Source organism: Manacus candei, unplaced genomic scaffold, assembly GCF_025592945.1.
Source record: "Manacus candei isolate 608988 ecotype Guabito, Panama unplaced genomic scaffold, ASM2559294v1 h1tg000014l, whole genome shotgun sequence".
Taxonomy (NCBI): Eukaryota; Metazoa; Chordata; class Aves; order Passeriformes; family Pipridae; genus Manacus; species Manacus candei.
In genome coordinates this window covers 63,819,746-63,832,489 of record NW_026138062.1, presented here as the reverse complement: position 1 = coordinate 63,832,489, position 12,744 = coordinate 63,819,746, and the positions used below count along the sequence as shown (strand labels likewise).

General features: G+C 40.1%; 1 protein-coding gene across 1 annotated transcript; it reads left to right on the top strand.

Annotated features, from left to right (window-relative positions):
* Positions 1–2,734: 2,734 nt before the first annotated feature.
* SH2D1B (SH2 domain containing 1B) lies at positions 2,735–12,344 on the top strand. Its single transcript, XM_051778955.1, has 4 exons — positions 2,735–2,883; positions 6,152–6,215; positions 8,755–8,923; positions 11,299–12,344. Exons 1-4 carry the CDS (start codon positions 2,750–2,752, stop codon positions 11,334–11,336), a joined length of 405 nt encoding a protein of 134 aa, XP_051634915.1. The 5' UTR covers positions 2,735–2,749; the 3' UTR covers positions 11,337–12,344.
* Positions 12,345–12,744: the final 400 nt, after the last annotated feature.

Genomic DNA, 12,744 nt, shown 5'->3' with positions numbered 1-12,744 from the left:
TAGAAGCAGGCCAAGAAGCAGTCTACCAGGAAAAAGAACTTTGCTTTTCCCCTTTTGTCTATAATCTGAAAGGCTAGTTAGTCACTGCAAGGAGGCTATCCTAGAAACTGTGAAATCTCCTTCAGTAGATGAGAAGAAAAAAACAGACCAATTCCTGTTTTGGAATGGAGTAAAATGATTTTAAGAGCAGATTCACAACAGCCTTTGCTTGATTTGGTGTAGCTAAGATCTGAGTGATAACGCCTAGAGGCTCAGCCTGGTGTGACTGCCTCAACCACTCAAGCCCCATTGCCTTGGGACATCACTGCCATTCTACCTTCCCAGGCCTCTCATCACAGATCTCAGCACAATTGATACCACCAGCTCATATTTCTGACCACCCCTCAGACTCAGCTGAGAAGGCAGCCTGGGTATGCAGGTTTGTGTAAGTCAAAAATACCTGCTAAATTTGTTAAGCCATAAATACTTGTTAGGAAATGTTTGCTCAGAGTTTACAGCTAAATTTGGCTTGTGGAAATATATTATTATGTGATCCCAACATACATAATGAAGACTCAATGCTGTATGGTACAAGCTGTGTTGAGGCTCACGGCGCAGCTCTGAGGTGATTGACAAGGAAATCTCACCTCCCCTTCCATCAGCAGGTATCCCAGGCTGGGAACTGCAAGTCCTGTTTAATTTTTGCCAGAAGCTGTGCATTTTTGCCCTCCAGTGTCAGAGCAAAACACACACACACACACACACATATATATATGTAAGCATACAAGACACAATGTAAAGTTCCTGTGCCTGGTCACAGAATCATGCTTGTAGTTTAGCGACAGACCGCACTGTATTTATAGCCTCTCTCTTCTTTCTCCTTCCCAGACCCCTTTCTCTGGTGTACTTCTATGATATCTGCTTTTAAATCAAGCTCCTATTCTCAGGCCCTTTTAAAGATTACAGATAGGTAAGGTAAGGAAAAAGGATGATCTTAATTCATGAGTGCCCTCTGGGAGCCATGGAAACAACTGAGGAGGAAGGTGGTCAGAGCAGGGGATTGTGACTGTAGCTGGAAGGAGACCCTAGGCCCCACCCAATTCTCCTCAAGCACTTTCTCCTTCTCCAGGTTTTTTTGTCATCAGAGGAGCACTCTACTAAGCCATCAGTGGGCAGCATCTGGTTGTTGTTTCCCTTTAAGTAACTTCTGGATTCAGATCTGCAAGATCTACTGAAACTGCTGTCTTCTATTTCTGCACCTAGATAATGAGGTCTTTAGGGAAAATTGTGAAGATCTAGTCATTACCTTTCTGAAAGAGGAATTCGCAGTTGTTTCCCATTTATCTTCCTTTCAGTGTTGAGAAGAGAGGATCTGCCTGAAGCAGGGCACTGCTGAGCAGCTGCTGCTCTTCCTTTGCAGAGCTGGGCTTCTGGAAAAGCCATTCACCTCACAATACCTCATGGAAAATGTTTATTTATAAGATGTCCCCCAAACAGTTTTAACTGGTAGGAAAATACAAGTGTATTTCAAAGCAAGGAGAATATTTGTCATATGCTCTTACGGACACTTGGAAGGAAAGGGTATCTCCCCCCCAACACCTCTATCCCCATCCCCTCAGGGGATAAAAGAAGACTTATTCCAAATGCTGCTGTCTGCAGACAATGGAAAGTGGAGGTTCTAAGTACAGACACAGGTTCATCCGCTTGGGGATGGGGACTTGTTTTGTTTATAATCTGTGGTGACTGCAGTACAGACCTCAGCTCTACTGTCACTTTGGACTTGCCATTTCTAAGTTTCTCTTTTGAGGGTATGTTTGTTTTTCATAAGTCTCGAAAGTTCTTTGAGACAAAACAGTACCTTATTGCTTTATTCCTGAACTAAGATACCCCTGGAAATCATCTTAGTGACATGCATGATTAACTTGCAGTTAAATACACTAATGTTAATATCAGATTTTTGTGTGTATAAAGTTGTCAGAGTAAGAAACATGAAAGTAATAGCTGCATGTACAACATGGGTACTCCTGCTTACAGTGTTTGGGCAGAATTTACCTTGTTTTTTTCACAGGTTGTTTTTCCCAGCCTGGTGTCAAGAAGCCAGCCAGGGAGAAACCCTCCACCTCACACTGTTTCTCTATTAAACACCTTGTGTAGTTCTACAGCTTATTTTGATGAAATTTGTTTAAACCTCTGCATGAACAGAGAATTGCCAAGTCTCTTCTGGAACTTTCTATGGCTTCATGACTGAGGCTGATTAGAACATCACAAACACTCATTTTCTCTTCTCAAATTCACCAATTAATTCTGAATAAAAAAGTCAAGAGTTTCTTTAGATAATTTTCTCCTTCTCTATACAGTCCTGACTTATTCCTGTAGCATACGACCCTATTTGCAGGGCTTTGAGCCACTTTAAACATAAAAAGTTAACTTAAAAAGATAACCATACTCTGGTGTCAACTTAGTTATTCCATAACTTAGAGGTGTGGTATATAACTCAACAGTTATATACCTTTTTGATGTGGATGGCAACCAATGTAGACCAACCCTTTCCTGCCTTCACTGCATTTATTAGCTGTGAGCAGCAGCTGCTAACCAGCCTCACATTGGACTGGTCAGTGAACAACACAGATGAACTCGTGTGTGTACTTAGTGCCTCCAGTTTCAGTTCTCTGCAGGCAGCTGCTCTTGGAATAAGTCTTCTTTTAATGCCAGGCTTCTGACTTCCTCTGGAATTGCTTTGAAAGGCAAGATACCTTGTTTTCTTTTGTCCATGGAGTTGCCATTTTTTCATGGAAAGATAACAAGAAGAACTTGTGAAGAACTGCTGGCCAAGAAGAGAAAGAATGGTAGCTATTTAGTACGAGAGAGCGAGAGCGTGGAAGGAGCCTTGTGTCTGTGTATTTTGTAAGTACTCTAATACTGATTTTTTAGCGAGTTTTCAGATGGATCCAAAGGCAACATTCATCTTCTCTAACTCTAATGGTTCTTCTCTAACAGACCCCAAGGGAGTGTGTCTATGCATTCAAGTAGTGCTGGTTATCTTAGGCTTCCTTTATAGTAAGTGGATAGAGGATGGAATTTGCAAAAAATATTTTATGTAACAGACAATAAATGAACTGTAATCTGTTGGTGCTGGTCTCTCTCTGCAGACATTAAGGGGAGCCCAAAGAAAATAGCTTAGCCTGCCAAAACATGTTAAGAACCTTACTCAAAGTAACTGCCTCTGTAATGATGAGCAAACAGCATTTTAGCACTGTTGAGAGACTGAAAAGTCTCATGGTGTGCTACAAAACACTTCCTTCTTTGTAGAATTTCTCCCTGATGAAAGATTACCCTTGTGTTTCAAAGGAATTTTACCTGAAATAAGAATATAAGCTGAGACAGAAAGTTACAAACTCCTGTTTGAATTCATATGACAAATCCACGGACAAGATGGGCATAAAAAATTGCTACTTCTAGTCCTTAACTTTAATTACTACAATTAAAATTTTATTATTTTCTTCTCCTGTAGGGAATAGCACTTTTATTTCCCTGTCAAGAAGGTTGTTTTACACTTCTCGTATATAATTGATCTGTTCCTAATGTATTAAAGTTTATAAATTAGAATCTAGGTCTTTCCTTGCTTGAACCTGTGAGGTTTTACACTTTCCATGAGGATGTGTTTGAGTGTGACATCAAAAATTTTTAACAGCACATCTAATTAATTCAAAAATACAAGAAAATGTTTTATCAATGACTAAAAATGCATTTCTTATGAAACAAATCGAAGGAGAAGGGAGAAAAAGGGAGAGAAAAACGTAGTACTATAGGGTTGGTAGATAGAAGAGAGGAGGTCTGCGCAAGGACAGAAAAAGGAGAAGGGAAATAGCAAGTGGGGGACAAACAGAGCCCTCAGGGAGGGAGCTATGGGAACCTGCTTTCACTGTGGTGTGGAATGAGACAATGTAGGGGGTGAGGGGAGGACAAGGAGTGTGGGAGGGAATGGGCTTGCGTACCCTGTCAGAAGGTACAAAAGGGACAAATGTCCCTTTTGGGTTTTTTTGCTTTGTTTGGGTTGGGCTTTTTTTGTCTGCTTTTTTTTTTTGTTAAGGGCAAGGTAGATTTAACTTGTGATATCTTGCAGACATGCTTTGGTCTGTCACAGTGTGATATCTAGGCAGGCGTGCAAAAAACCATGTGACTTCCAGCTTGCCTCTGTGGGTTTTTAGTGTTAAAAACTAAGAGAACATTAGTGTTTAGTGCATTTGACTGTAACTCATACATTAATAAATGCAATAGTTAAACTGAAGGAGTGGCAGCAGTGGTGTAACAGGTAAAAGCAAGGCCTATCTTCAGATAGCACGTGGGATGGTAACAGTGTGTTGGCTGAGAATTGCCTCAGAGACTGGACTTCCTGGCAGTTCAATAGTCAGAGGAAAGCAGACCTAAAACTGGGGGAGATCAACACTGAAACTCTCAGTGCTGTTTCAAGACAACTTCTGGATTAGAATTGCATCTTGAAACTTTGCTTAGCACCTGACATGGTTGATGCACAAACTGATGCACCTTTCTCAAATTAGCTGATCCCTGGGCAGAGATCCTGATCCACTTGCAAACAACCAACCTTTTTTTGTCCTCTATTATTGGGATATGGGGAGGAGTGGACTTCCATGGAGAATCTGGGAGTCAGAATGGTGTGAACCAATTCAAAAGCATCTCTTCTCTAACAAATCATGGTGCACAGCTCTGCTGATACATCTTCCTCCACAGCACACTGTCATTTTCATCCAAAACTGTCCCAGGTCTCTGACAGTGCCTCAGTCAAGATCTACTGCACTTGCTACTGCTTTCCTTATGATTCAACATCATTATCCTCTCACCTTGATTTTCTGCCACTGGATCTCCCCTGTGCCTAGGCCAGGTAATATTAATTTGTAATCTATTACCAGCTCTTGATAAGCATTTAGTAGTTAATGTGGAAACAGAAGTTTCCTTTCTAATGGTAGTTTCATGTTTATTTAATAAAAGGTACAGTAGCTAAATAATATCCAGGCAGTAACCTTTTAAAATTTAGATGATCGGTAAAAAATGAGTTACAAAAATTACCAGTTTCTGGTATTTTTTTCTCACTTCTCTGTCTTTGTTCAAAAAATGAGCACTTACATTCATAAAGTACTCTTAAGCAAGGAACATGTGGATTTCCACAGGTATATCAAGAAGAAAACATGCATCCTTGTGATACCACTCTTTGAATTAAAATAAATCTATTATAACTGGAAGCCTTCTCCTGATCTCAGTCCAGAGTAACTCTTTTTGCAAAACAAAGCAGTTTATTTCAGGGTAACTCTTTATTTATGTGCAAGTCCCCTGATACAGGTTTTCACCCTAAGATTCTCCCACTCAAGACAGCTCAATTCACTTAGCCACAGCTAAAGTTCTTTCGATGAACACGCATACCAGTTAAAAGAACTTGTTTTCAGACACTGCTCCCCGCTCCCCAACCCTCTCACTTATTTGTGGTGTACATCTTTTTGCAACTCTGCTGCCTTTTTTCATCACAGTCACGATCTTGAGTTCACCTCTTGAGTTGCTGCCACCGCAGTACTTGATAAAGCTTTAATTTCTGCTGACAAATTACATCCAAAGACATCAGTAGCCTTAGTGTTCAAACACCTGCATGTTATTAAAAATAACAGTAATTAAAAACCTGGGAAATATAAAGGAAGAACAATTTTCTTAGAAGTAGGAGCAATGCAGTAATTTTCTGGGTCCTGGTGACTGGAGGCCGTTTTCTACTAACATCTCTCCAAGAATTCAACAGCTTTCTTGTGATAGAATATCAAAATGAAGTTCAGGGAGATATCACACTAGAGCAGGATAAGAAGACAGATAAGAGGAGATGATGTCTGTGGAATCAAATTATGCTTATAAAAGGTCTGTGTGTTAGGTTTAGTTCATAAATTCTTGGAAACTCCTAGTTAGAGTAATCTTGTATTTCAAGATATTAAACCTTCACTCATTGTGCAATCTCTGTTTTTTTGCAATCTTCTGCTTTGCTTTTCTGCCTCTGTCTCATTGAATTTTACTGCACAACTTCTCATATCTGTAATACTATCTCCTGTTTGAAGATATCTCTAGTCTTGCACTTAGTTACAAATGTGGTGTATTATGTATACAACTATGTTTTTCACAGCTTTGAAAACCTCGTCTACACTTACCGTATCTTCAGGGAGCACCAAGGATATTTTAGAATACAGGTGAGTAACTCTCATTATATACCTAGAGATTGCACTAAAGATCTTAAATTTTAAAAATCATAGATTAAAAGATCATAGTTGATCAATGATCATTTTAGTGTATGATAATTTGATCTATCATAGATCATAGATTTAAAAAAAATACATAAACACAATACCATAGAAAATATTTACAAGTTTGCTTTCTTCTCTACTCATTTCTTGTCTTTTTGATGTTATATTTATTATTACATATGAGCTCAAAAGTAGCTACTGTTTTTGTAGAACTTCCTTATAATCTAAGCAGATCTATTATTTATTAACCAGTTGCTTTCTAATTTGACCATTTCTTTTTGATATCACTGAAGAAAAATCTATCATTTTTGTTACTTGCTCCTGTTCCTAATTAGCTCTTTCTACTTGAAAGCTCTGCCATCACACACAGCATCTCATAGGGATCTGGAATACTGCAATGATCTTTTTCATTTAGAGGATCTATAATTCTGTGTGATTGTGAGGCACCTGAAGTGATGAAGCAGCAGATAATGCTGCTTATTCAAGAAAAGTGTAAGAGCAGACTACTGCATCAATCAAACCCCCAGGCAATGTGAGAGGACGCCTATAAAGCTGGCTCCCTACCCTGCATGTAGTAAGACAGCCAAAAGGACTGCCAACAATTAAGTAGCATTTAAGTGGAACGAGGAAATCACTTCATAAAAAACATGCCAAGCTCTCACAGGCTGGTAATTTATTGCTTATTAGTGGTTTTCCACTAATGTATGAAAGATGCAATTTGCCATGAAGAAGAATGGTTTGTTTAAAAAAATAGTATGTTTTGGACTATAGCCATGGTAGCGGGGTTTGCTGTCATTCCTACCAGCAGGTAATAACTCAGACACTTTTAGTTTTTTCAAACCCACTTTTCTTTACAAGGTTTTGCCAAGAATGTGAAAGAACAGTTTTGTTCTTCAAAATTTTAAGTCAGATTGTTTGGGCTTACTAAACTAGACTGAAATAATATACTGATGGTGGAGGAGAGACTGTTTGGGGGTTTTTAAAGGCCAGATTCAACCACGAGCTTTCTAGAGTGTGGTAGTTTGTCCCCATCAGCAGCTAAGCACCCCCACAGCTGCTCATTCCTTGCCCTGCCTAACAGGGGAGGTGGGGGGAAGAGAACATGAAGATCAAAAGTGAGGAAACTCCTGGGCCATTTAAATAGGTAAAGCAAAGTTGTGCATGCAAGCAAAGCAAAGATGGAATTTAGTCACCCCTTCCCATCAGGAGGCGGCCACCTCCTAGAAAACATCATGTAAACACAATGTTTACATGAGAAGACAAATGCCATAACACAAACTTCTTCACTTTCCCTGAGCTTTTATTGCTGATCACAGTGTGGGATGGGATGGCCTGGCATGGCATGGCGTGGGATAGGATAGCCCTTTGGCACATTCAGATCTGCTGTCCTTCTGTGTCCCCTCCCAGCATGTTGCACGCCCTCAAGTTACTCACTAGGGAAGCAAAATGTGAAAAAAAGAACAATCTGAAGGCTGCATGAGCACTGTTCAGCAACAGCCAAAACATGGGTGTGTTATCCACAGTTTTAGTCACACTTTCAAAACACAGCACTATCCAGGCTTCTACAAAGAGTGTTAACTCCATCCCAGCCAGATCTTGTACACAGAGACAGTGGCACAAAGTCCATACAGGGCTGAATGAAAGATAAAGGATGCGGAAAACCAAAGAAAATAAAGACACGTTTCTTTGTTAGATGGTGAATTAAGTGAATCCACAGCCCCGTTCACTTTTAATGAGGATGCTTGCTGTGATTAGAGCTGATTGATGTGCTCACTGTCTGGCCCTGAAGTCACCAGCACTGTAAAGTCTGAGTACAAATTCCTGTGGGGCTGTGCCATGGAAGCAGTTCGGTCTTGTTGTATGAACCCACACTTCAAAAGCAGGCTGTGAGAACATTGTTGCTCCCCTAAGGAGTACCATTCTCCATTTTTAGCCTCAGGAGTCTCCAAGGCAAGTTACAAAGCTGGACAGACAATAAACCCCTGCCTGATACTGAAAGCTGGGGGCTTTTGTACGGATCCTCAGACACATCTGCCACCACTGCACATGTCCTATACTTGACAGTGCTGACATTTTGTAAAAGTTTGGCTCCTGTTTGTTACATAGTTATTTAAATACAACATTTTAAGTGAGAACTAAATATGTTATCCCTAAACTTATGCTCTGAGACCAGTGGGGAGTGTGTAATGCTGTCTCTCTTTGGTGCTCTGCTGTTGTGGGTTGCTGCAGCCCACATCTACACCAATATTATAAATGTATGCTCTTTTGGGGGAAAAATAAAAAAGATGAGGGAGGTTACTCTCAGTGCCAAATCAATGCTACCAAACAGGTGTCCCAAGTGTTTTAAGGACAGTACAATATTCTGTCACCAAACCTGTTTACGAACAGGTCCTTGGTAAAGAAGAAGCAACCTATAATTCCTTTCATTTAGGGGACTCCATGGGAAGGACAGTTGCAAACAAACTTTGCTGTCTTTTCCTTGCAGACTTCTGAAGGTGCTCCAGAGAGGATCTTCAGAACATTAAAGGATCTGATATATGCTTTTGAAAAGCCAGATCAAGGACTAATAACAAACCTCCGCTACCCAGTGAAGAAACAGAAGGCCTCGCAAAGAAGCCAGAGGTTCAACTCAGGAATAGACAAGGTTTATAGCGGTGAGAAATTTAGCTCTGCCTTTGTGGGTTTTTCTAAGATGACAGCTTTGACAGGTTTGTGGCAAATAGTTGCTAAATGTCCTCTCATGTGGACAGAAGTTTGATGTTCTCCCTTCTCTCTTATGTTCACTGAAAATGGTTATTCTTAGCTTAGAGGTTACTTAAGCTACTTACCCTCATCCACTACAAATTAAAAAATTAAAATTGTGAGAGATACAGAATCATGATGTTGCCCACATCTCACTCCCTCATGGGGGTTGACATTTCTAGGCTAGGGAAGGCTGAGAACCAGTTTTACCCAATGTGGTTCTGCCGAGGTGCCAGCAGGCCCTTGCACTTCACTGGGACTTGAAGCTGTCCTTTACCTTCATTGTCCAGGTTCTAAGCTATTTTTACATGAAAAACTAACTCAGTTATTTCTGAGACTGGGGGGGGAGGGGAGCAAGAAAAAAAAAAGAAGAAAAAAACCAGTCATCTTGTAATTAATTGTGATTTGTATTAAAATATGACTAATTAATAAGCATATAGCCTGGTACTCAGAATCACAGATTTGGAACCAGAGAGTTCAGCCTCTCATTGATCTTCTTCTGCTAATTTGTGCTCATGAGTCTCAGGTGTAAGACAGGGATATGATATTTCTACATGACAGAATTATGGAAATAGATGCAATAAAGGTGCAGGTTTTCATAAAACTTTAGAATGTTCTATAGCCCCATGTCAATCCAAACAGCCTTGTTTTGGGAGGAATGACTGGACATGCTATTGGTAACTTGCCAGTACCCCTCACACACCTCTGAAAGCCACTCTTCATGTTACTGCTGTGCTGTGCTCAGCTGCAGCATCCATCAGGCCACAGGCTGAAAAATAACCCTGAAACTGTTCAGTGTCCTCTGACTGTGACAAGAGTCAAAGCCAGGGAACACGTGAGCAAGGGAAATCCTTTCATTAAGTACCATTACTGTAAAGGAAACAAAACCTATAAGTCTCCAATCTGCTGTGTGATTTACATCTCACGCCTAACAATAGCTCAGTGCAGTGGTGTGGGGCAGCCTCTCTGTGTTGCAGTTACTGCGTTTTTTGAACACAACAGCCCTGCAACAGTCCTGGCGCTCCCTGAGCCCAACAGACTGAGGGAAACAGTAGCAGAGAGGTATTTCCCATGTCTTCAACATCACCTTGTCACCTGCATCAGAAGGCAGATAGGCCACATTTGCTCTAAAAACGTTTTTATAGTATCTTACCGTTGCTGCTCTGGGGAGATGGAAAATACTGCAGTAGCATGGATATGTTTTTAGGAAGTATCAGGTGTAATACATATTTTATTGTCTGGTTCTGCAACAAGGATTTTTCTAGTAGATGCACAATGCTCTGTTCTGGACTCACAGGGAGGAAAACAAACCCTTTCATTTCACTGTCAAAATATTTGTGGTTGTCCATGAAAATGGAGGCTATTAGAAATAATCCAAGTACTTTGGAATTGTTGTTATTCAATTTTAATTTAAATTTCACTTATCCAGCAGTCCAAACTTTCTCCTCAGAACTGCATTATTACGTGGTCACAAGGGGAGCTCAGGTTAATGTCATGATGGATCCCTCTGAAACACAGGCACCTCACAACACACCGCAGTGCTCCCCAAAGCAAGCACTGTATTTTCCTGTCCCAGTCCCTCATGTTGCACCAGCAGCTGGCTTTGCTGCACATGTGGGACTGAGCGCTCCAGTGCTACCCGTGGAACACCTCAAGGGACTGGAGTCACGATCCTGGTGGTTGGAGATTTCTGAACTTTTGTTTTCTAGCCTAGGAAAAGCTTGTCTGAGAGAGGCTGCCTGAAGAGCAGTAAGTTTCCATAGTGGAGTTTTGAGTCCCAAGCGTGCAATTTCTGCTTTTTCCCTGGCTTCTCAAAAAGCATAATAAATCTGAACAAAGTGTAAGAGAGAAAGGGTTTCTTCAGGCTCTCCTTCCTTGGTTGGGATGAGACCTTTTCTCCTGGGTATTTATTTAAAGAAGAAAGGATGTGTTATGCGATAGTCACAGATATCTGGGCTATTGATCTGATTTACCAAGTATGAATGATTTCCAACATTTCACTGCTCCTCAGGAAGAAGGGGGTCTCACACGGATACAACTGTTTATAACAGAGCTTCATGGCTCAGAAAAGGCAATGCAGGATTTGCCTCTGTGTGGGCTGCTGGCAAACCCAGTCCACAGGACAGGGGGCCTAAACATTGACCCTGCAACAGCAGAGAGAATAGTGAGAAACAAAATTGAGTTACTGACACCCGCCCTGCCACAGACCACCCTGCTTACTGGGGCCTTTCAGAAGGGCCACTTGCAATGACAACATCCTGTTTTGTTTTTATCTAATACTTTACAGAAATTGATGACGCCGATTATGTCACTGTCTTACCGTGAAGGATCTGTGCCTGACGATTTGGGAAGCTGCCATTTCAGGCTGTGCCACAGTGCAGTGGATCGGCTGGAGAGAGCTGCCAGCTGGGCATCCTCTGTGGGTCTTTACCATTGGAATTACTCTCTTCCTTTTGCAGACTGTCAGAGCAGCTGTATTTTCTCCCATTAGATCCAGTACAAGCTACTATGTATTTTTGCTCAGCAATAAAAGAATTATTTTTTATAACAGACACACACATACGTAGGAAGGTATCTGTGTCCAGGTATGTGTCTTTTGGGTTTTTTTAGCTAGAAAACTGTCCAGGATGTAGACTGCTAGAGTGAATATTCTGTTAGAAAGCAGCAATATAAATACAATAAATGAATGTGCATAAAGCAGTAATTTACGACAGAATTGATATGTGGTGATAAAATCCATAAATGTAAAAACTTCTACTGACATTATAAGATGCTTTAAGACCCCTAAACTCTATTTTGCACATGATTCATGTTGCCTCGTTGTATAATTGGATAGTATTTCATCAACATCAAAGAATACTAGTAATAGTCTGTAGTTTGGAATAATCCAAATTAAAAGAAAAATGCTGTGTTAAATCCATGCCATAAAGAATTAATCAACAAAATTAAAATGGTTTGAAATACTTTTAATATTGGGGAATGATACTGGAAGATTACAAGTGGAGTGCAAATTCTACATGCATGTCGGTATGAATGCATACAAGTGTTTAATAGGTACTGTACATATGAAAATGCTTATTGCATTTAATTTGCTACTGCCATTGGCTCTGTATTATGATGTGTATGGTTTTTTTGGTTTTTTTAAATATAAAAATTTGCTTTAATACTACCCCTAATTTTAAATATTTAATAAACACTTTTGTTCTGAAGGTGGTCTGCAACTAACAGCCAAAGCCGGAATTGGAACGTATGTCCTGACTCTCCCAGTCACTAGTACACACTCTCTCACCATTTGAGACAGTGAGGAAGATATTTATAGTGGTTGTGTGTTTAAGATCTTTCACAAATTATTTATGTATTTTAATGGACAATACTAGTCACATTTTTTTTCTGTTATGTTTCTTTCACAAGAAAGGAACTTGTCCAAGGAATTTCAGTTCTTTCAGTGCTTAAGAATTAATTATTAATTTAACAGTGCTAACAGTTTTTGGTGCCAGGCTCAACTGGTACTTATAGCATGAAGGAGACAAAAAAAAAAAGGATATTAATTGACTCTGGCATTGCCAGAAATACTAAAATATGTGTCCAAAACCTTATGAATTGAAAAGAAAGTAGTTGTCCATGAAGAATTGTACTATTGGACTGAAAAAAACCAACTCTTGCTCTGTAGAAGTGCATACACTGATGTGTCTCTATTTTCAAAATTGAGCAGCCTGTCTGATAGCTGGTTATC

Excerpts from the sequence above, each read along its gene's own strand:
- SH2D1B (XM_051778955.1), top strand. The coding sequence starts at position 2,750 with ATGGAGTTGCCATTTTTTCATGGAAAGATAACAAGAAGAACTTGTGAA. Across the intron at positions 6,216-8,754 it reads AAGGATATTTTAGAATACAG|ACTTCTGAAGGTGCTCCAGA; the intron begins GTGAGTAACTCT and ends TTTTCCTTGCAG. Across the intron at positions 8,924-11,298 it reads AATAGACAAGGTTTATAGCG|AAATTGATGACGCCGATTAT; the intron begins GTGAGAAATTTA and ends AATACTTTACAG.